The sequence below is a fragment of the Scyliorhinus torazame genome, chromosome 6 (assembly GCF_047496885.1).
Source record: "Scyliorhinus torazame isolate Kashiwa2021f chromosome 6, sScyTor2.1, whole genome shotgun sequence".
Classification (NCBI taxonomy): domain Eukaryota; kingdom Metazoa; phylum Chordata; class Chondrichthyes; order Carcharhiniformes; family Scyliorhinidae; genus Scyliorhinus; species Scyliorhinus torazame.
The window spans coordinates 93,541,968-93,564,524 of record NC_092712.1 but is presented as its reverse complement, the minus strand read 5'-3'; the positions used below and the strand labels follow the sequence as shown (position 1 = coordinate 93,564,524).

At 49.2% G+C, this 22,557-nt stretch overlaps 1 protein-coding gene across 1 annotated transcript in view; it reads left to right on the top strand.

Annotated features, from left to right (window-relative positions):
• Positions 1-4,821: 4,821 nt before the first annotated feature.
• Positions 4,822-22,557, top strand: part of LOC140424893 (sickle tail protein-like) — a 931,095-nt gene continuing 913,359 nt past the window's right edge. The window contains exon 1 of the mRNA XM_072508468.1: positions 4,822-5,067. Coding sequence (XP_072364569.1) covers positions 4,995-5,067 — 73 coding nt within the window. The 5' untranslated portion in view covers positions 4,822-4,994. The remainder of the gene's footprint in view (positions 5,068-22,557) is intronic.

The window sequence follows — 22,557 nt, the reverse complement described above, 5'->3', positions numbered from 1 at the left end:
GCTCTCCAGGGGCTATTACTGGCCTCGATGACCCCCTCCCTCAAGAGCCGCTGGACCTCTGACTTGATAAAAGTCCTGTCCTGGGCACTGTACCGCCTGCTCCTGGTGGCGACGGGTTTACAATCAGCGGTGAGGTTCGCGAAGAGCGGGGGAGGTGCGACCTTAAGGGTCGCGAGGCTACATACGGTGAGAGGGGGTAGGGGCCGACCGAACTTCAGGGTCAGGCTCCTGAAGTTGCACTGGAAGTCCAGTCCTAACAGGAGAGGAGCGCAGAAGTCGGGGAGGACATATAGTTTACAATTGGCGTAGTCGGCGCCCTGTATCGCGAGGTTTGCGGCACAGTGCCCCCGGATTTGCACTGAATGCGATCCGGAATCGAGGGAGATTGTTTGGAATGCGGGAGAAATTTGGAGAGAACAGCGCCTTACCGTGTCGGGATTTATGAAGTTCTCCGTGCTCCCAGAGTCAAACAGGCAGGGCGTTTCGTGCCCATTGACCTGGACGGTCATCATCGAGTTCCTGAGGTGCTTGGGCCGTGACTGGTCGTGAGTGACAGTGCCGAGCTGCGGGTAGCCGGCGTGGTCAGAGGTGGTCCCAAGATGGCGGCCCCTGTCGGTCGCACGTGTCGGGCGGCGTTGAAGATGGCGGCCCCCATCAGTCATACGTGTCAGGCGGCGTTGGAGATGGCGGCCAAGATGGCGGCACCCATGAGTCGCATGTGTCGGGTAGGGTTAAAGATGGCTGACCCCACGGACAGCAAGAGGCAACCGGCAGGCATGCAGCCACACTGCGGGGTCTGCGGGCCTGTGAGTCTGAAAGTCGGGCCTGTAATTTAGGAGCTTTGGATCTGGCCAAGCAGACTTTGGCAAAGTGTCCTTTCTTGACGCAGTCGTTACAGGTCGTGTTCCGAGCCGCGCAACGTGACCTGAGGTGCTGGTTCTGACCGCAGAAATAGCAGGGCAACCCCCCGGGTTGGGAGGGCAGCCGCGCGGCACAGCCTGGGACACCCTCTGGTTGGGTGTCCACGAGGGGATCGCGTGGCGGAGAGGAAAGCATTGAGGCTCTGAAATGCTACTTCTAAGGAGGTGGATACGTCTAGGTCGAGGGCGCCCTTTTCGAGCAAACACTGTCTGACGTAGTCGGACCGCACTCCAGCCACATAGGTGTCCCGGATGGCGAGTTACATATGCTGCGAGGCCATGACGTCCTTGTAGTTGCAGTTTTGAGCGAGTACCTTCAGATCGCGTAGGCATTCCTCCAGCGATTCCCCGGGGCGTTGACGACGAGTGGTGAGGAGATGCCGCTCGAACACTTCGCTCACCGGCCTCACATACTGCCTTTTCAGGATCGCGACCGCGTCTGCATACGTGATCGCTTCCTCGATCTGCACGGAGATTCTGTGGCTCACCCAAGCGTGGAGGAGACTCAGTTTCTGTTCCTCGGTGATGGTGGGCGACGAGGAGGCGGCGAGGTAGGCCTCAAAACAGCGGAGCCAGTGCAAAAAAATTCCTTTGGCTTCAGCTGCCTGTGGGTCGAGTTCCAGTCGATCAGGTTTGAGGGCTGCTTCCATAGCGATATTGTAGCTGATTAAATTGATGCAACCATTAATTCACATGAGATGGAGAGTTGAAGTGAACAGTGGTTTTAATCAGCTAGAACTGTGCCTGCCTGCGACTGCTCTGTACTGAGTGCCGCCTACAGACTGCAGCTCTATATACCTCCCCCGAGGGGGCGGAGCCACAGGTAGAGCCCACAAGAGCATCGACATAATACAATACCCAATGTAATGCAATTACAATGGTGAATGGTAGCAGTAATACATTCACCGCAGGTCCCTTCTCCCTTCGATCTCTTTTTGGCCTCAGAGGCCTGCAGGGCTAACAAATATTGAAATGCTCAGGAATGAGTATTTTCCACTTCCAACCCAGAGTTCCTCTGTTAATGAAACCCTCAAAGCTGATCAATTAACCAAACTCCCCAAATATATCCAAAGTTAGAAACCCAATCTATTAATTCCAACATTGACTTCCCTATCACATTACAGTCACCTCCAGACCCTTGCCCCTCAATCCTCGCCCTTTGATATCATCTGTAGGTATTAGATCAATTTTCCTCAGTACGTAGTCCACAATCAGATTTCTCTGCAGCATTCCCCTCAAGTCCCAAGTCATCTTTGCACCGCCAGACTGCCTGTCTAGTCCACGGATGAGACAAAATTCCCTCCAACAATATATCAGGAAGACAAATACCATCATTTTCAACGCCCTTCTTACTGAGGTACAAAAAGAGGATGGACTAGATGAACTTGGAGACAGCATGAGGGGAGATGGATGAGCAAATGAGACACTGGAAGGGGTGGCAAAATGGGAACAGGCAGGGGAAGGGGTTTTGAATTGGAGGGATAAAAAGAAGCGGGGAGAGGGAAAATCAATCTGAACTCAACTCAAATTTGGGTAACAAAGAAGTCCAAGGGGCAGCATGGTGGTGCAGTGGTTAGCACTTGGACTGCGGTGCTGAGGACCCGGGTTCGAATCCCGGCCCTGGGTTACTGTCCATGTGGAGTTTGCACATTCTCCCCGTATCTGCATGGGTTTTACCCCCACAACCCAAAAGATGTGCAGGTTAGGTGGATTGGCCATGCTAAACTGCCCCTTAATTGGGAAAAAAATTAATTGGGTACTCTAAATTTATTTAAAAAAACAAAGTCCATGAACTCCTTATAATTGTTACAGGCAAGGGGACAAGGAAAGGGCACTTTAAGATTGTGAAGCAAAACAATGTCAAGGACAGCTTAACAATGAACCATGTCAGTATTCAGAAAAGCATGAGAAACAGAATTGATGCAAATCTACTATATCAACTGTAGTTAACCACTGACCTTAAAGATTTCCGGTGTACCATTAATAACTAATGGTATCTCAGGGAAAAAAATCACAGAAGTACTTTTGTCAAGACACCATTTTTGCATGAGAATTAATAAAAAATGAATCAAGTGATCTTTTGAATGATTGAAACATTACAGAACAAATGTCAAATAGAATCAGGAATCAGTACTAAATGCAGTACATTGCAAAAGAAACTGCACCTTCTGGTGTTTAACAAGGGACATAAAGGGCGGGATTCTCTCAACCCGGGGCCGGGCCAGAGAATCCCCGCGACCGGCACGAATCGCGCCACGCCGCCCTGATGCCGGCATGCGATTCTCTGCGGCGAATCGGCGCCCTCGCGCTGCCGGTCGGGGGCCACTCTACGGGGGGCCCCCCCACCGATTCTCGGCACGGGATGGGCCAAGCGGCTGTCGTAAAAAGCCGAGTCCCGCCGGCGCTGACCACACCTGCTCTCAGCCGGCGGGAACTCAGCATGGGAGGGTCGGGGGGTGGCCTGTGGGGGGTAGGGGTGGTCCGACCCCTGGGAGGGCCTCCGATGTGCCCTGGCCTCGCGATTGGGGCCCACCGATCGATGGGTCGGCCTCTCTGGCTGGGGGCCTCCTTTCTTCCGCGCCGGCAGTGTAGCCCTGCGCCATGTTGCTTTGGGGCCGGCGCGTTGAAGGGAGCCACTGCGCATGCGCGCGTTGGTGCCGGTGCCACTGCGCGTGCTCAGATCCCGCGGCACCCGGTTCACGTCAGGATCAGCAGCTGGAGTGGTGTGAACTGCTCCAGAGCCGTGATGGCCCCCTGTAGGGGCCAGAATTGCTGATCCTGAGGCCGTGTTGACGCCATCGAGAAACGCGACGGCGTTTCCGATGGCGTCACCGCTTATCCTCAGGATCACAGAATCCCGCCCATATTATTTCCTTCCAAATTTAAAGCTGAAATTGATGGTTCATTTGACATAAAGTTTCACTTTTTTATTTACGTTCTCATTTGCTCGAGCTAATTAATGTACACTACTGCAGAATATTTCAATGGAAAGTTCATGGGTAAATAAAACAAAATACTTGAACATACATGTTTTATAATTTGGTACATTTCAAGGTCAATTATCATTTATCTTGTCATCTTAGCTTCTTCGCCTTGTTTACTCTAACACATTTATTTTTAAACAGCATTGATCTAGCAGGTTATCGTTTTGCCATGTGCGGCAAGGTGAATAATGGGTTGATATTACAAAATAAAGTTATGTGAATGTAGCCAAAACGGGTGCAATTCAAAACACGCCTGGGAATGTAATGGTGGCAACATAAAGACAGAAATGAAGCTGGCTGAAGTTACATTCTTTTAAGTGCACCCTCTTGATATAAACCGCTGGATCAATTAATTTGGAACAAAACGACTATTACATTTCCACAGCACCTCAGATACTGTGAAATATTTCCAACTTAAAAGCAATGAAGCAGCAATTTGACTTCCGTAGATTAAAAAAGGACAAGTGCCTTACTGGAAACGAAAAATACAAGATCCTGCATATGATATATATTTACCCAGCTTAATGCACGCCCTGCATTCCCTCTTTTCACATGTAAACACACACAGGCCTTTTTTTTTCTATTTATGTGTGGCAACCTTGCAGCAACTGGTCTGAAGATGACGCAGTCTAGCTGCAATCATGTTATTAATAATTACGGATGGGGCGCAGATCAGAAAGTCGCGACCACCCACCTCCCCATTTTCTGTCATGCCTCCGTGTCTAAGCCCCCCCACTCCCCTTGAACAGCTGGCCAGGTGAATGAAGGCAGCTTCCGGCCGCCCGGCTAGCTGGCTGGCCGCGAGCAGAATGGGCGGGCCCAGGACTGCAGTCTTAGCGTGAAGTGCGCTGCACTCTGACAGCAGCCCGGGAGTGAATGAGATCCGCGCGCTCCAGGAGGAGGAGGAGGAGGAGGAGGAGGAGGGGGGAAAGCATGACAGAAGCGCGATTCTCCCGAGCCCTGCAAATCACTCGGTTCGCTTCTTGCTGACTTGACACCCCATTGCAGACACCCGGCACATTTGATGAAAAGCACGGCAAGGAAGAATTCTCATCTTCGCAACATTTAAACAAAAAAAATCACCACCTCAATGTCTGGAAACCGGGTTCAGTTCGCAGGACTACCGCCCCCGGGAGATGCGAAGGATCGCCACAAAGTAGCACGTAAGCGTTTATTTTGATGAGAGGGAGGGGGAAAAGAAGTTTGGACTTTTCTTAGCCTAGGCACGTGTTGTTGGCAGAAAGTAAACTAATTAATTCGGTCTGTGACCTTATCGTCCCCTTAGCGAGTGGTTATGGGGTGAAGCACAGTGGTGGTACAGTATGTTGTGTTTTACATAGCTTTGTACACTTAATATCGACCCTAGCTATTTCCAGCTTAACTTCAGTGCTTTAACAGTCAACGGCCCGGAACATTCCTGTTCTCTTCAAAGACATACTTAAAATTCCAATATTTACAATTAATATTTGTCCTCCACCTATGCCTTATTAAGCAAAATGTAAAAATTAGATGTATTATCTGTTGACTTCACATTAGAATATACTCTTACATATTTAATCTTATTGTAAAAGAATTCAAGGCATTTTATCCTTTATTTTTGAGAACGCTTTTTCATTGTCTCTGTTGTAATATATATATTTTGCAGAAAGATGTTTTCCTATGCACGTCTGACAGCAGACTGTCTTTGGAGCATAACTTACTGAGATCAAAGTGCCCATTCATCTTCTCCACCTGTGTAAGCAATGTACTGGCACTTTTCACAATAAAAGCAGAGAAAAATACCTTGCACGATGGTGTGTGGAGATTGCTCCAGTTAATAAGGCTGCTTGTTTCAATAACAACAGCTTGTACTTATTTACATAGCGCCCTTATCATCCCAAGGCACTTCACAGGAGTATTGTAAACCAATGTTTGACAGTGAGCTATCCATATAAGGTAATATTAGGCCAGATAACTAAAAGCTTGGGCAAAGGGATAGATTTCAAGGGCTGTTTTGAAAGAGGAAATTGAGATTTAGGGAGGGAATTGCAGTACATTGGACCTTGGCTGTTGAAGACACAGCCACTAACAGGGAAGTTAGGGTGGGGTGGAGCCATGAAAGGACTTGAAAACCAGGTTGGGAATTCTAAAATTGAGGTGTTGTTTAACTGAGGCCATTGCAGGTCAGTGAGCATAGGGCTGATGGGTGAATGAAACTTGATGTGACTATTTTAGTTTTGTTCATGACAGTGCACTCTTACATCAAGTATATAACTGTTTGATGTTTCTTTATATGAGAGAATGCAGCATCATAGAGTTGTAGTCATAGAGGTCTATCGCACCGAAAAGGCCCTTCAGCTCATGTGTGCGCCAGTCAAAATCAACTGCCTAATTATTTTAATCCCATTTTCCAACAGTTGCCGCATAGCCTTGTATGCCTTGGGATCACAAGTGCACATCTCAAAACTTGATAAACATTATAAGGATCTCTGCCTACACCACCCTTTCAGGCAGTGAATTCCAGACTCTCTCCACGCGCTGGGTGAAAAAGTATTTCCTCACAACCCCTCTCAACCTCCTGCCCCTTTATCTTAAATCTATGCCCTCTGGTGACTGACCCCTCCACCAAGGGGAGAAGTTTCTTCCTGTCTACTCTTATCTATGCTCCTCATAGATTTATACATCTCGATCATTTCCACCTCCGTCTCCTCTGCTCCAAGGAAAACAACCCCAGTCTATCCAATCTATCTTCATAGCTGAAACTCTCCGGCCCAGGCAACATGCTGGTAAATCTCCGAAGCACCCTTTCCAGTTCTATCACATTCCTCCTATAATGTGGATTCCAAAACTGCACACACAGTTGCTGAAATTACTGTGGTTCTGTAATAGTCACCTGACCGTCTAGCGTGAACTTTGATTTTTCTTCCAATAGCCGAAAACAAACTTGATATGTTGCAGTATTTGGACAAGTTAAGATTGGGTGTTGTAGGAATGGAATGATTTTATTCAGTGGTTTGGGATTATGGCCCCGAAGCAGCAAGATGACCATATTTTAAGTTAACTGTTACCTCTGCTTTTAAAACTTTGCATTATGGACTGCTAACAGCAGGTGCAACCTGCAAGCTGTGCCTTTGAACACTTAAAAAAATACTATGTAGAGATAAAAGATGATGTAGAGATAAAAGGAGTTTCAACACTGAAGTACTAAGTCATTTTAAGGGAGAAGTGGAGCAGTGGTATTGTTGCTGCACTAGTAATCCAGAGACCCAAAATCATAATCTGGGGACCCTGGTTCAAATCCCGCCATGGCGGATGGTGAAATTTGAATTCAATAAAAATCTGGAATCAGGGGCGTCATTCTCCGACCCCCCCCGCCGGGTCGGAGAATGGCCGTTGGCCGCCGTGAATCCCGCCCCCGCCGAAGTCTCTGGTACCGGAGATTGGGCGGGGGCGGGAATCGGGCCGCGCCGGTTGGCGGGACTCCCCGCTCAATTCTCCGGCACTGATGGGCCGAAGTCCCGCCCAGAAATTGCCTGTCCCGCAATTTACCGGCTGGTATTTACCGGCGGGACCAGGCGGCGTGGGCGGGCTCCGGGGTCCTTGGGGGGGGGGGGGGGGGGGGGCGCGGGGCGATCTGACCCCGGTGGGTGCCCCCACGGTGGCCTGGCCCGCGATCGGGGCCCACCGATCCGCGGGCGGGCCTGTGCCGTGGGGGCACTCTTTCCCTTCCGCCACTGCGCATGCGCGGGAAACTGTCAGCGGCCGCTGACGCTCCCGCGCATGCGCCGCATTTCCACGCCAGCTGGCGGGGCAACAAACGCCATTTCCGCCAGCTGGCGGGGCGGAAATCCCTCCGGCGTCAGCCTAGCCCCTCAATGTTGGGGCTCGGCCCCCAAAGATGCGGAGCATTCCGCACCTTTGGGGCGGCGCGATGCCCGTCTGATTGGCGCCGATTTGGGCGCCAGTCGGCGGACATCGCGCCGTTGGGGGAGAATTTCGCCCTAGAAGTCTAAAGGTAAGCATGAAACCACTGTTGATTGTTGTAAAAACCCATCTGGTTCACTAATGTCCTTCATAGAATCCATGGCACGGAGGCAGGCCCTTCGGCCCAAATTGGTCCATGCCAACCAAAAAACCCATCTAAGCTAACCCCATTTGGCCTATATCCCTCTCAACTTTTCCTATCCATGTATCTGTCCAAATGTCCCTGCTTCAACCACTTCCTCCAGGTTCCCATTAATTCTTTCCCTTCTTAACTTAAACCTCTAGTTCCCGATTCCCCAATCCTGGGAAAAAGACTCGAGTGCATTCACCCTATCTATGTTTCTCATGATCTTATACGCCTCTGTAAGATCAACCCTTAGTCTCCTATGCTCCAAAGAAAAAAGTCCTAGCCAGTCCAATCACTCCCTACAACTCAGTTCCTTGAGTCCTGGCAATATCCTCGTAAATCTCTTCGACACTCTCTCCAGTTTAATAACATCTTTCCTATAGCAAGGTGACCAAAACTGTGTGCAGTATTCGAGGTGCGGCGTCACTGACGTCCTGCACAACTGCAACATAACTTCCCAACTTCTATACGCAATGCCCTAACTGAAGAAGGCCTGCATGCCAAAAGGCTTCTTCACTGCCCTATCTACCTGTGACTCCACCTTTAGAGAACCGTGCACTTGATCTCCAAGGTCCCTCTGTTCCCCGATACTCCTTAAGGTCGTACCATTCACAGTGAAAGTTCTACCTTGATTTGACTTTCCAAAACAAAACCCCTCACACTTGTCTGTATTGAATTCCATTTGCCATTTCTCGGCCCACTTCCCCGGCAGATCAAGATCATGCTGCAATTTTTGATAACCTCCCTCACTGTCTACAATACCACCTATTTTAGTGTCATCTGCAAACTTACTGATCATGCCTTGTACATTCTCATCCAAATCATTGATATAGATAACAAAACAGCAATGGCGCCCAGCACTGACCCCTGAGCCACACCACTAGTCACAGGCCTCCAGTCTGACAAGCATCCTTCCACCATTACCCTCTGCTTCCTACCATCAAGCCAATTGTGTATCCAATTTGCCAGCTCTCCCTGAATTCCATGTGATCGAACCTTCCAGAGCAGCCTAACATGTGGAACTTTATCAAAGGCCTTACTGAAGTCCATATAGACCATGTCTACCATCCTGCCCTCATCAACCTACCTGGTCACTTCATCAAAGAACTCTAACAAATTTGTGAGGCATGATCCCCCATGCACAAAGCCATGCTGACTATTCCTAATCAAACCCTGTCTTTCCAAATGCCTGTATATCTGATCCCTCAGCATCCTCTCAAGTAACTTATCCACCACAGATGTTAGGCTTGCAGGTCTATAATTCCCAGGTTTTTCTTTGCAGCCCTTCTTAATTAAAAGCACATTTGCTACCCTCCAGTCTTCTGGTACCTCGCCCATGGCTAACGATATTTCAGCGAGGGCTCCCGCAATTTCTTCTCTAGCCTCACGCAGTGTACCTGGATATACCTGGTCAGGGCCAGGAGATTTATCCACCTTCAAACATTTTAATATGTCCATCACCTCCTCTACTGTAATGCGAACTGTCCCCAATATATCGCCTCTTGCCTTCCCAGGTTCCCAAATCTTCATATCTTTCTCCACGATAAACACAGGAGAAATATTCATCGAGAACCTCGCCCATTTCCTGCGGATCCACACATTTGTGTCCACTTTGGTCCTTGGGGGTCCTATTCGGGGGCTGGTTTAGCACAGTGGGCTAAACAATTGGCTTGTAATGCAGAACAAGGCAGCAGCGCGGGTTCAATTCCCGTACTGGCTTCCCCGAACAGGCTCCGGAATGTGGCAACTAGGGGCGTTTCACAGTAGCTTCATTGAAGCCTACTTGTGACAATAAGCTATTATTATTATTCTCTCGCTAGTTCTTTTTCCTTCAATATACTTAAAGAATCCCTTTGGATTCACCTTGATGCTCTCAGCCAAAGCTACCTCATACCCCCTTTTTGCCCTCCTAATTTCCTTTTTTTTGAATAAACATTTTATTGAGGTATTTTTGGTATTGTAACAACAACAAAATAAACAATGTACATGAAGCTATAAACATAGTGCAAAAACCGTCTCCCTTCCTTACAGGTCCCAGCTTTATTAACTCCCTACTATAAGCTAAACTAACCCCACCCCCCCTTCTGCTGACGATTAATTTTCCACGAAGAAGTTGACGAACGGTTGCCACCTCTGGGTGAACCCAACAGTGACCCTCTCAAGGCGAACTTGATTTTCTCCAAATAGAGAGAGCTAGCCATGTCCGATAGCCAGGTCTCCGACTTCTTGGAATCCCTCCAAGCTAATAGTATCTGTCTCCGGGCTACCAGGGAAGCAAAGGCTAGAATGTCTGCCTCTTTCTCCTCCTGGATTCCTGGGTCTTGCGACACCCCGAAAATTGCCACCTCTGGACTCAGTGCCACCCTTGTTTTTAACAGCGTGGACATGACGTCTGCAAACCCCTGCCAAAATCCCCAGAAGATGTGGACATGGTTCGCTGGTCCTCCCGCATATTTTGCACACCTGTCTTCCACCCCAAAGAATCTGCTCATCCGGGCCACTGTCATGTGAGCCCAATGAACGACCTTGAATTGTACCAGGCTGAGCCTGGCACATGTTGCGGACGCGTTGACTCTACTCAATGCGTCCGCCCATAGACCATCCTCTGTCTCTCCTCCCAGCTCCTCCTCCCACTTGCACTTCAGCTCCTCGGTCTGCGTCTCCTCTGACCCCATAAGTTTCTTGTAAATGTCAGGGACGCTCCCTTCTCCTACCCATCCTCTGGAAACTACCCTGTCCTGAATCCCCCTTAGCGGTAGGAGCAGGAAGGTTGACACCTGTTCAAGTAGGAAGTCCCGCACCTGCAGATACCTCAATTCGTTTCCCCTCGCCAACCCAAACTTCTCCTTCATACTCGGAAAGCTCCCCTCTATAAATATATCCCCCATCCTCTCAATCCCTGCTCTCCGCCATATCCGGAACCCCCCATCCATACTTCTTGGGGCAAACCGGTGATTATTACAGATTGGGGACCAGTCCGATGCTCCCGCATGTCTCCTCCATTGCCCCCAGACTCTCAGGGCCGCCACCACCACAAGGCTGGTGGAGTACCCTGCCGGCGGGAACGGCAGAGGCGCAGTTTCCAATGCCCCCAGACTGGTGCCCTTGCATGAAGCCACCTCCATACGCTCCCATGCTGACCCCTTCCCCACCACCCACTTCCTGATCATTGCTATATTAGCCGCCCAGTAGTCGTTACTAAAATGTGGCAGCGCCAGCCCGCCCTCTCCTTGACTCCGCTCAAGCATTACCTTCCTTATCGCGGGTCCTTGCCCGCCCAAACAAAGCCAGTGATCACTTTGTTGACCCGTTTAAAAAAAGGGCCGTGGAATAAAGATGGGGAGACACTGAAATACAAACAGGAATCTCGGGAGGACCGTCATCTTCACCGTCTGCACCCGCCCGGCCAGTGACAACGGAAGCGCGTCCCATCTCCAAAAATCGTCCTTCATTTGTCTACTAGGCCAGATTTAATTTCTGCAGCCGGTCCCATTCTCATGCCACTTGAATGCCTAGGTACCTAAAGCTTTCCCCCCACTAATCTAACCGGCAGCTCCCCCAATCGCCTCTCCTGTCCCCTAGCCTGGACCGCAAACATCTCACTTTTCCCCATATTTAGCTTACACCCAGAAAACCGGCCAAATACCCCTAGAATCCTCATGATTTCTTCCATCCCCTCTATTGGGTCTGATACATATAGAAGCAGGTTGTCAGCATAGAGCGAGACTCTGTGCTCCAACCCCCCCCCCCCCCCCCCCCCCCACCGACCCAGTCAATAAAGCCCCGCCCGAATCCAAACCGTCCCAGTACCTCCCACAGTTAATCCCATTCTACCCGATCAAAAGCCTTTCCTGCATCCATTGCGATCACTACCTCCACCGCCTTGCGTTCCGGGGGCACATCATGATCACGTTTAACAACCTTCTTAGATTGGCCACCAACTGCCTACCCTTAACAAACCCCGCCTGGTCCTCCCCAATAACGTCCGGAACACAATCCTCAATCCTGGAGGACAAAATTTTGGCCAGCAATTTAGCATCCACATTCAATAGGGATATCGGCCTGTAGGACCCACACAGCTCCGGGTTCTTCACCCGCTTCAGAATCAGCAAAATTGTGGCCTGTGACATCGTCGGGGGAAGCACTCTTTCCCTTGCCTCATTGAACATCCTCATCAACACCGGCCCCAATATCCCAGAGAACGTTTTATAAAACTCCACTGGGTACCCGCCCGGTCCCGGGGCTTTACCTGACTGCATGGCCTTCATACCCCCCATTATCTCATCCAACCCGATTGGGGTCCCTCGCCCTTCCATCAGCTCCCCGTCCACCTTTGGGAAATGAAGTGCCTCAACCCCGCTGGCCCCATAGGGGGTTCCAACCTGTACAGCCTCCTGTAGAAATCCCTAAACGCCTTATTCACCCCTACCGAATCACCAACCAGGTTCCCATCTCCGCCATTTACTTTCCCTATCTCCCTGGATGCCTCCCTCTTTCTAAGCTGCTGTGCAAGCATTCTCCTGGCCTTCTCTCCATACTCCTAGATCGCCCCCCTTGCCTTTCTCAGCTGCTCCACCGCCCTCCCTGTGGTTAACAAGCCAAACTCCGCCTGTAGCCTCCGCCATTCCCTTAAAAGCCCTGCCACTGGTGTCTCCGCATACATCCTATTGATCTGTAGTATCTCCTTTACCAGTCGGTCCGTCTCTGCCCTGTCCACCTCCTCCCTATGGGCTCGTATCAAGATCAGCTCCCGTCTGACCACCGCCTTCAGTGCTTTCCAGACCACCGCTGCTGAAATTTCCCCCGTGTCGTTGACCTGCAGGTAGTTCTGAATACATTTCCTCAGCCGCTCGCACACCCCTTCGTCAGCCAAAAGTCCCACATCTAACCTCCGTTGCGGGCGCTGGTTACTGTCTTTACTAACATGCAGGTCAACCCAGTGCGGAGCATGGTCTCCCCCCCCCCCCCCCCCCCCCCCCCCCCCCAAATCTGCTCCATAAACCCTTTTAGTTCCTTTGCCATTTCTGCTTTCGAGCTTGACTGGTCCAAGCCAGGATCAATAACTGTGTTGAAGTCCTAACTATGTTAGGAAAATTAAAATCCTCTACTGCTCCCCTATTACTCTGGCAAGTCTCCCCAATCTCCCTGCATATTTGTTCTTCTAATTCCGTTGACTATTTGGGAGCCTAGAGTACAACCCCAGTAAGGTCGCCATCCCCATCTTATTTCTTAGTTCTACTCACCAAGCCTCGCTCGATGATCCCTCAGTTATTTAATCTCTGACTACTGCTGAGATGCTCCCCGTAATCAAAAATGCAACTTCCTCTCCTCTCTTTACTCCACCTCTCTCCCGCCTAAAGCACCTGTAACCTGGAACATTAAGCTGCCAGTTCTGTTCTTCTCGTAGCCATGTCTCAGTTATGGCTATAATACTCTAGTCCCATGTACATATGCATGCCCCGAGTTCATCAGCCCAATGCATTGAAATAGATGCAATTTAATCTAACAGGTTTTCCCCGCTCCTGCCTATAACGCCATTGTGAGTACTGCACCTCTTTTCAGTCCCTCACTTGCTTCCCTCTGAGGATCCCACCCCCTGCCAATCTAGTTTAAACCCTCCCTTGTAGCACTAACAAATCTGCCCTCCAGGATATTGGTACCCCTCCAGTTCAGATGCAATCTGTCTCTCTTAAGCAGGTCACCTCTGCCCCAGAAAAGATCCAAATGATCTAAGAATCTAAATCTCTGCCCCCTGCACCAATTTTGTATCCACTTATTCATCTGTCTTATTCTCCTGTTCTTGCCCTCAGTAGCATGTGGCACTGGAAGTAAACCAGAGATTACCACCCTCGAGGTCATGCTCTTTAACCTTTTTCCTAGCTCTCTATAATCACTCCTCAGGACCTCATCCCTATTTGTATTTACGTAATTTGTGTCAAAGTGCACAACGACATCTGGCTGCTCCCCCTCCCCCTTGAGAATGTTCTGCAGCCGCTCCGAGATATTCTTGACCCTGGCACTTGGGAGAGGCATCACACCATCCTGGACTCTCGTTTGTGGCCACAGAACCTCCTGTCTGTCCCTCTAACTATCGAATCTCCAATCATTGCGGTCCTGTATACCTCTAACCTTTCCCACTGCGCCCCAGAGCCAGTCGTAGTGCCACAGATCTGGCTACTGCTGCTTTCACCTGAATGGTCAGGTTTCCCCCCGCCCCCCCCCCCCCCCCCACTCCCCCAATAGTATCTGAAACAGTATACTTGTTTACGAGGGGAATGGCCACCGGGTACCCCTGCACTCTCTGTCTGCTCCCTTTGCCTTTCCTGGTGGTCACCCAGCTACTCTCTGTCTGCACCTTAGGTGCGACCGTCTCACTAAAACTTTTATCTATAAAGTGCTCAGCATCCCGGATGATTCTGAGTGCATCCAGCTCCCTCACTTGGTCTCCAAGGAGCTGCAGCCGGCTGCATCTTCCACAGATGTAGTCATCAGGGAACAATGGAATTCTCCCTGAGCTCCCACATCATGCAGGAGGAGCATATCACTGCCCTCATTGCAATCCCAACTGCACCAAGACCAAAGAGGAAAGTTGAGGACATTACCCGAAATTACCTGTACTCTGCTGAGATGCCTCTCGCTGAAGCCTCTCGAGCCAAAGCTTCACACCTCAAGCACTCTGCTGCTTCCTTTAGGGAAATAAATCTGTCGTCCTTACCTGGTCTGTCCTACATGTGACTCCAGATTCACAGCAATGTGGTTAACTCTTAAATGCTCTCAGGGATGGGCAATAAATGCTGGCCCAGCCAGAGACGCCCGCATCCCATAACAAATATATTTTAAAAAAATGTCATTCTGATTTTGCATATCTCATCTAATATCTATTAAACTTTAGTAGCTGTGAGCTCTTGTCCAATTGAAGATAAATTCTTCACCTCTGTGTCGCTGTGATTACAATGCCAGCCAATTGCCATGAATGTGATTTAAAGAGAAAAAAATATGTTAAAAAAACAAGCTTGGGTTTCATTTTGTTTAACACATTTCCTTAATACATCATTTATATTGCACCTATCAAGTCGTTCGGATATCTCAAAATACTTCATAGGCAATGGATTACTTTTGAAATGCAGACATTGTGAGCAGTCGATTTGCAGATGCCTGGGCCCCACACATAGCAGCGCGATAAATGAGTAAGAGAGTCATTGAGTTTTACAGCACAGAAAGAAGCCCTTTGACCCATTGTGTCTGTACTGACGACCAAGTACCAATCTACTCTAAGCCCATTTTCCAGCACTTGGTCTTAGCCTTGTATGTTGTGGCGTTTCAAGTACTCACCTAAATGCTTCTTAAATGTTGCAAGAGTCCCTGCCTCTACTACCCTTTCAGGTGGTAAATTTCCAGATTCCCACCACCCTCTGGGTGAAAAAGATTGTCCTCAATCCCCTCTAAATCTCCTGCTCCTTACCTTAAATCTATGTCTCCCTGGTTATTGAACCCTCTACTAAGGGGGAAAGTTACTGCAGATGCTGGAATATGAAACAAAAAACGAAAATACTGGACAATCTCAGCAGGTCTGACAACATCTGTGGAGAGAGAAAGGAACTAATGTTTCGAGTCTGGTTGTCATAGCTTTGAAAAAGAGTCATCCAGGCTATAAACTATAGCTCCCTTCTTTCTCCACAGATGTTGTCAGACCTCAATGAGGGCCCCCCCCCCCCCCCCGCCCCCCATCAGCCTTCTCTGCTCTAAGGAAAACAACCCCGCCTCTCTTCATAGCTGAAACGCTCCAGCCCAGTCAACGTCCTGGTGAATCTCCTCTGTATCCTTTCTAGTGCAATCACTTCCTTTCTATGGTGTGGTGACCAGAACTACATACAGTACTCTAGCTGTGGCTCAATGAGCATTTTGTATAGCTCCATCATAACTCCCGTGCTCTTATATTCTGTGCCTTGGCATTTTCTTTGCCTTGGCCAATAAGGCAAGTATCCCACATGCCTTCTTAACCATCTCATTTCCCTACCCTGCAGCATTCCGGAATCTTTGGACATGCACCCCAAGGTCCATCTGGTGCTCTGTACTTCCTAGTGTCCCATTGTGTATTTCGTTGCCTTGTTAGTCCTCCCAAATGCTTTTGGCAATGTTGGCCAAGGGATGAATTTTAGCCAAGATGCCAAGAGAATTCTCTTGGCTCTTTGCAAAGTGCCACAGAAATGTTTACATCCATCTGGAACTTTGTCTTTAAGATGAAATATTGAACCAGTCTTTGATAATGCAGCATTTCCTCAATACTTTACAATGTGGTCAGGTCCTGAAATGGAATTTGAACACGCAATCTTCAGATTCTGAGGAAAGAGTGCTAATATACTTAGTTTGCCTTACTTAGATAACCATGTGGAATTTTTTTTTGACCATCAATTATTATTCCATACATAAGATGGGAACTTCCTGAAATGTGACTTTACTTTCAAATGCTATAATTTAGAACTGTAGTGTCCTGAACCTCCAATGGCACATTTGTGCAGTAGTTTGGTGGTGGCACAGCTAATGGCAGTAACTCTCTTGACAGCTAAAAATATTTGCATTAGTTGGCTGCCTATAAGTTAGATTGTCCGCTAAGTCAAAGATAGAGAATCCTTGATCATTTTGCACTGTGAAGAATAATGGACCATGAAGTAAGTAAGCAAGAGATACCTAGTGCTAATTCATTTCAAATTCTGAATCCCAAGACAGGGATCCACAAAATGAAAAGAACTGTGTAGAGTTCTTTTTAAAAAGTTTATGTCAAAGGCCTTGAAATTTATAATGTGCAAAGGGAACAATTATGCTTCTGGTCATCCATCATCTTTGACTGGTGGTGTTTTATCTGCTCTGCCATCTGCAAATACACACCTCGAATTTTGTTTTATTCTATTAAATAGAATTTCCATTAGATTTAATTAGCATTTGCTAAGCTAATGCATGCTCAAGCTTGTTGAGGTTCTGCACTAAAATGTTGCAGTTCTCTACGGTCAATACCAATCATACTGCTGCCAGGTTACCACATTATTCTGATTGACTTTAAGTGACATCATTATTGCAGCAAATTCAAAAGAAGAGGGATTTGCATTTATTTAACACCTTTTATTACTTCAGGATGTCCTCAAGCACTTTACATTCAGCACATACTTTTTGAAGTGTATTGTAATGCAGCAGCCAATTTGCATATGGCAACCTCCTGCAACAGCTATGTGATAATGGTCAGAGATTCTATTTTAGTGGTATTGGTTGAGGGATAAATATTGACGGGGATAAATGGTGGCATGAGATCTTTTACATCAACTGAGAGGACAGATGGGACTTCAGTTTAATATCTCATCAGAAAGACAGCATCTCTGACAATACACCGATCCCTCAGTACAACTGGCGTGTCTGCCTAGCTTGCATGCTGAAGTCTCTGGACTGGCACTGAACTTGGGCGAGAGGGCAACCACTGAACTACTGTTCTTTAGATTTTATAGTGGGGACATTGGAAGGAGCTGGTGGCAGACCTATTATGGTACATCTTGACAGTCCAATTCAATTCTGAAAGTGTACATTTATGTATGAGGTATCAACTTTTCAACTAAAACTGTACCTCCTGGGACCTTGTCTCTATTCAAATACATTTGTTCTAATATAAGGAATTATGAGTTATTTGCAATGGTCAATCTTTTGAGAAATTTCAATGATGGTGCAATAGCTTTTGGCCTTAAATCCTGCTGAGCTAAGTGAACTTCCTCTTCCCTGTTCATAGTAAATGGAAAGAGCTTTACTCTCCTTCCAATTGGGAACTTTTGCGTGGTATTTATCTAGTATTTATATAATTGGTGTTATATTCCAGGAAATAGATTTTACACATCCTGATATATGGAATTGCCCATTGTGATTTGTAACAAATTGGACAGTTTATTCATCCTATTGGCTCTTAAGAAAAAAAATATTAAGGGAGTTGAAGGCACACTTCAAGAATATACAGGGCGGGATTCTTTGACCCCACGCCGTGTCGGAGAATCGCCGGCGGGCCGCGTGAATCGCGCCACGCAGCCCTGGCGCCGGCATGCGATTCTCCACAGAGCGGAGAATTGGTGCCGGCGGGGCGCTGGTCGCGGACCGCTCTACGCGGCCGGCCCGCCAATTCTCCGGCCCGGAAGGGCTGAGCGGCCGTAAGAAAAGAGCCGAGTCCCACCGGCGCCGTTATAACCTGCTGTGGGCCGGCGGGACCTCCGCGTGTAAGGGTCAGGTGGCGGCCGAAGGGGGGGTCCGACCTCGGGGGGTGGGGGGGGGTGGGGGGGGCTCCGATGCGGCCGGCCTCTGTGGCTGGGGGCCTCCTTTCCTACGCGCTGGCCCCTGTAGTCGGTGCCACAGCGCATGTCCCCGCTGGCGCAACTGCGCATTCGCGGATCCCACAGCACTCAGTTTGCACTGGGATCTGCAGCTGGAGTGGCACGAACCGCTCCAGCGCTGTGCTGGTCCCCTGTAGGGGCCAGAATTAGTGGTGGGAGCAGCCCGTTCTTGCCGTCGTAAAACGCAACGGCGTTTACGGACGCCGTGGACACTGCCGCGGGATGGGAGAATCGCGCCCCCAGAGTCCGATCCACTGTTGTACTTGGTATGCTGCCTATTTTGTTTTGACAAAGAACTGCTTGTTATCATGGGAATAAGGTTAGTCTGTGAAAGAAGAGGAGTTACTACTAATTTTTGCCCAGGCAGAGCCTAACCCTGTGGCATTTATTTAGCAGTGAATATTTGACAAACAATTACCTCCAAGCCTCGCTTTAACATTTCTTTCAAAAACAGTTTGTGGTTGGATTGAAAAGACCAAACTGTGAGGTTTTGAAATGAGCAAGAAGATTTGCCTAGTTTGTGCTTGGGGGAGAATCTGCAGGGAAAATCCCTCACCATGCAAGACAGTTCTGGTTGTCAGCCTGGGGAAGGAAAGGAACAGAAGTAAACTCTTGGAGCTAAGAATCACTTTGGGCTAGTTCCGGAGAAATGAGTGTCCACTTAAGGGACAGATGTAACCATGGAGCAAGCAATTTATGGTTGCATTTAAAATAAAAGGGAAAGTTCAGTTTTGGAGATTATGACATACATTGCTTACTAATATAGTGTTGAATCAATATTGCTTTTTATTTGTTACAGTAAATGTTTTAAAACTTGAAATTTTATTGTGTGATTGTTTAAGTTGGTAATTGAGAATTCTAATTTCTCTAAGGAGATCGTAACACTCTTTCCCTTACCCCCAACTCTGTCAGAAGTTTTGGCGAAATGCTGGACATTAACTAGGTGATTTGCAATAAGGGAGCCAAATTGGACACCACTTCATCCTTAAATGTTAATTGATTGCCTTCAGCATGGCTTGGCAAACATAGCTGTGCATGGTTAGAAGCGAAAATTCTTAACATTTGGGCCATTTGGACAAGGGGAGAATGTGCAAACATCTGCATCCTCATTTGCCAGTTCACTTTAGCTATCTTTGCTTTCATTCCCACATAATTACCCTTATGTAAGTTAAAAATACTAGTCTTGAATCCACTCTTCTCTCCCTCAAGCTGAATGTAAAATTCACTCCCTCAAGCTGAATGTAAAATTCAGTCATATTATGATTGTTGCTCCGAGGTTATCAATTACTCCCATCTAGTTGTACAATACAGGTCTAGTGTAGCCTGATTTGTAGTTGGCTGCAGAACATGCTGGCCAAAGAAACTATCCTGAAAACGTTCGATGAACTCCTTGGCCGTGATTCTCCCATGCTGCGCTGTATGGGAGAATCGCCGTTTGTGCGATTTTTACCCGCGGCGCACGGTGCAATGCCGGCAGGCGATTCTCCGAGGAGCGGAGAATCAACGCCATTTGCACCGGCGCGTTTGGCGTGGCGCTGGTCGTGGGCCGCCGATTCTCCGGCCTTGATGGGCCGAGCGGCCGTGCGGAAACGTCATAGTCCCACAGGCGCCGTCCACACCTGCTCACAGCCGGCGGGAACTCTACGCGCAGGGTCGGGGGGGTGGGGGGGAAAGCGCTCCTTAACGGGGGGGGCCCTCCGATGGGGTCTGGCCCGGGATCGGGGCCCACCGATCGGCGGGCCGGCCTCTCCAGCCCCGGCCCTATTTTGCGCGCTGGGTAAGACCTCCGCACATTCGCGGGTTGGCGCGGCCCAGCTGCGCGTGAACGGGTTGGCGCGGCCCAGCTGCGCATGCGCTGGTTGGCGCGGCATCTATTTGGCGCCGGGAAGGGAGGCTTGAGCAGCGTGAACTGCTCCAGCACCGTGCTGGCTCCCTGTGGGGGCCAAGATCGGTAGTGCCCGTGCCCGTTTTGCGCCGTCGTGAAATGCGACGGCGCGAACGCTCTGTATCTATTTTGGAGAATCGCGCCCCATATCTATGCTATCTTTGCGCATCAGGGGCGGGATTCTCTGATCCTGAGGCTAAATGTTGACGCCATCGTAAATGCCGTCGCGTTTCACGATGGTGTCAACATGCCCCCAGGAGCAGTGATTCTGACCCCTACTGGGGGCCACCACGGCACTGCAGTGACCCATGCCGCTCCAGCTGCCAATACTGGCGTCAGATGGGCGCCGCGAGTCTGCGCATACGCAGTGCAGCCGGCGCGATTGCGCGCATGCGCGGTGGCTCCCTTCTCCGCGCCGGCCTTAACGCAACATGGCGTAGGGCTACAGGGGTCAGCGCGGAGCAAAAGAGGCCGCCAGCCCGAGAGGCCGGCCGGCCGATCGGTAGGCCCCGATCACGGGCCAGGCCACGGTGGAGCCCCCCCCCCCCACCAGGCCGCCCCCGGATGGGTGCACGCCGAGGTACCACCGGGTAAGACCACACGTGGACGGCGCCGGCGGGACTCGGATTTTTTATGCGGCCGCTCGCCCCTTCCCGGCGGAGAATCACCGGGGGGTGGGGGGCCGCGAGGAGCGGCCCCCGACCGGTGCCGTGCCGGTGCCAATACTCCGCTCTCCAGAGAATCAGTGACCAGCTGCGCGCGATTCGCACCCGGCCTGGTGATTCTCCGGCGTGACCCGGCGTGGGCTGAGATAATCCCGCTCCTGGTATTTCAAGTCTATTTGTAGATTAAATCCCCCCCTCCCCCATGATTATTGCCGTACCTTTTCTGCAACTTCCCATTCTCTTTTTTTATACCCTGCCCTATGAGTAGTTGCAATTGGGAGTCCTGTACTCCACTCCCTTAAGTGACTCTTGCTTTTATCATTTCTCAACTTAACCCAAATCACTTCTACATCCTGGTTTCCTGAATTTAGGTCATCCCTCTCTAATGTGTTCATACCATCATTACTTAACAGAGCCAGTCGCTGTCCATGTGGAGTTTGCACATTCGCCCCGTGTCTGCATGGGTCTCATCCCCACAACCCAAAAATGTGGAGAGTAGGTGGATTGGCCATGCTAAATTGCCCCTAAATTGGAAAAAATATGGAATTGGGCACTCTAAATTTAAAATAAATAATTAACAGAGCCACCATTCTACGTTTTCCTAATTTCCTGTTCTTCCTAAATATCACGTGCCTTTCAATATTCAGGTCCCAATTTATGTAATCCTGTAGCCATGTCGCTGAAATGGCTAGCATATCTTATTTATTTCTATTTATGCTCTCTGTTCATCTGCTTTGTTTCAAATGCTACATGGACTCAGATACAGAATCTTTGGTTTTGATCTTCTATTATTTATGTAATGTCTAGCCCTATCTGCTGATTTACTTTTAGATTTGTACACTTGTTGCTTCCTGTCACAGTCTGTTTATCACAATGCATGGACGCGATTTAACCATTGCATTGTGCCCAGCGTGGATCTGGGTGTGCCGGTTAAATAGTGGAAAGACCAAAATCGAGATTTGCGCCGGGCGCAAATCAGTTTGCTATCTAAAAGGATGGGATGGGAATAGAGGGACCCGGATCGCCGAAGTGTGGAAGGTTTTAGGTTTGACGGGCAGAATGGTTGGGCCGAAAGGCCTGATCCTGTGCTGTACTTTTCTTTGTTCTAACTGGCCCTCTCTCGATGGCAAGTTCGGGCTCACGCCCAAATATGGTGAGCGTATCATTAGCCCTCATTTGCAGTAATTTCCATCTCCATTAGCGAGATTTGAAGTCTAATGCAATGGCTTCCCGAGAATTAACCACCTCCCCAGCGGGAAATCACATGGGCATCGCAAGTGAAGCTGGTATAATGGCTGCTGAGGAGAAGAGTAGCCATTTCTATTTTTCGGCGTGCAGCTCAAGGACACTGGAGCTGCTACCCCAGTGCTAGGGTTTTGGGGGGTGGGGGGGGGGAAGAAATAGAGTGGCTTCAAGCCATCTTCAAATATTGTGGATACCCATAACAGAGGAAACTACAGCTGCTCCCTGCCTATCCAACAAAACACTTCCAGGACCAAGCCCTGCATTTGGTTCTAATCTGAAGGCCACTTGGTGAGTAGCATCTTGCTTCACAGCTGAAGGCTATTGCTGATGAGGAATTGGCCTTGTTAGTTGTGAGAGCACTTCAGAACTCTCAAATGGATTCTCGTGGGTACACACACAATGGTTATTGC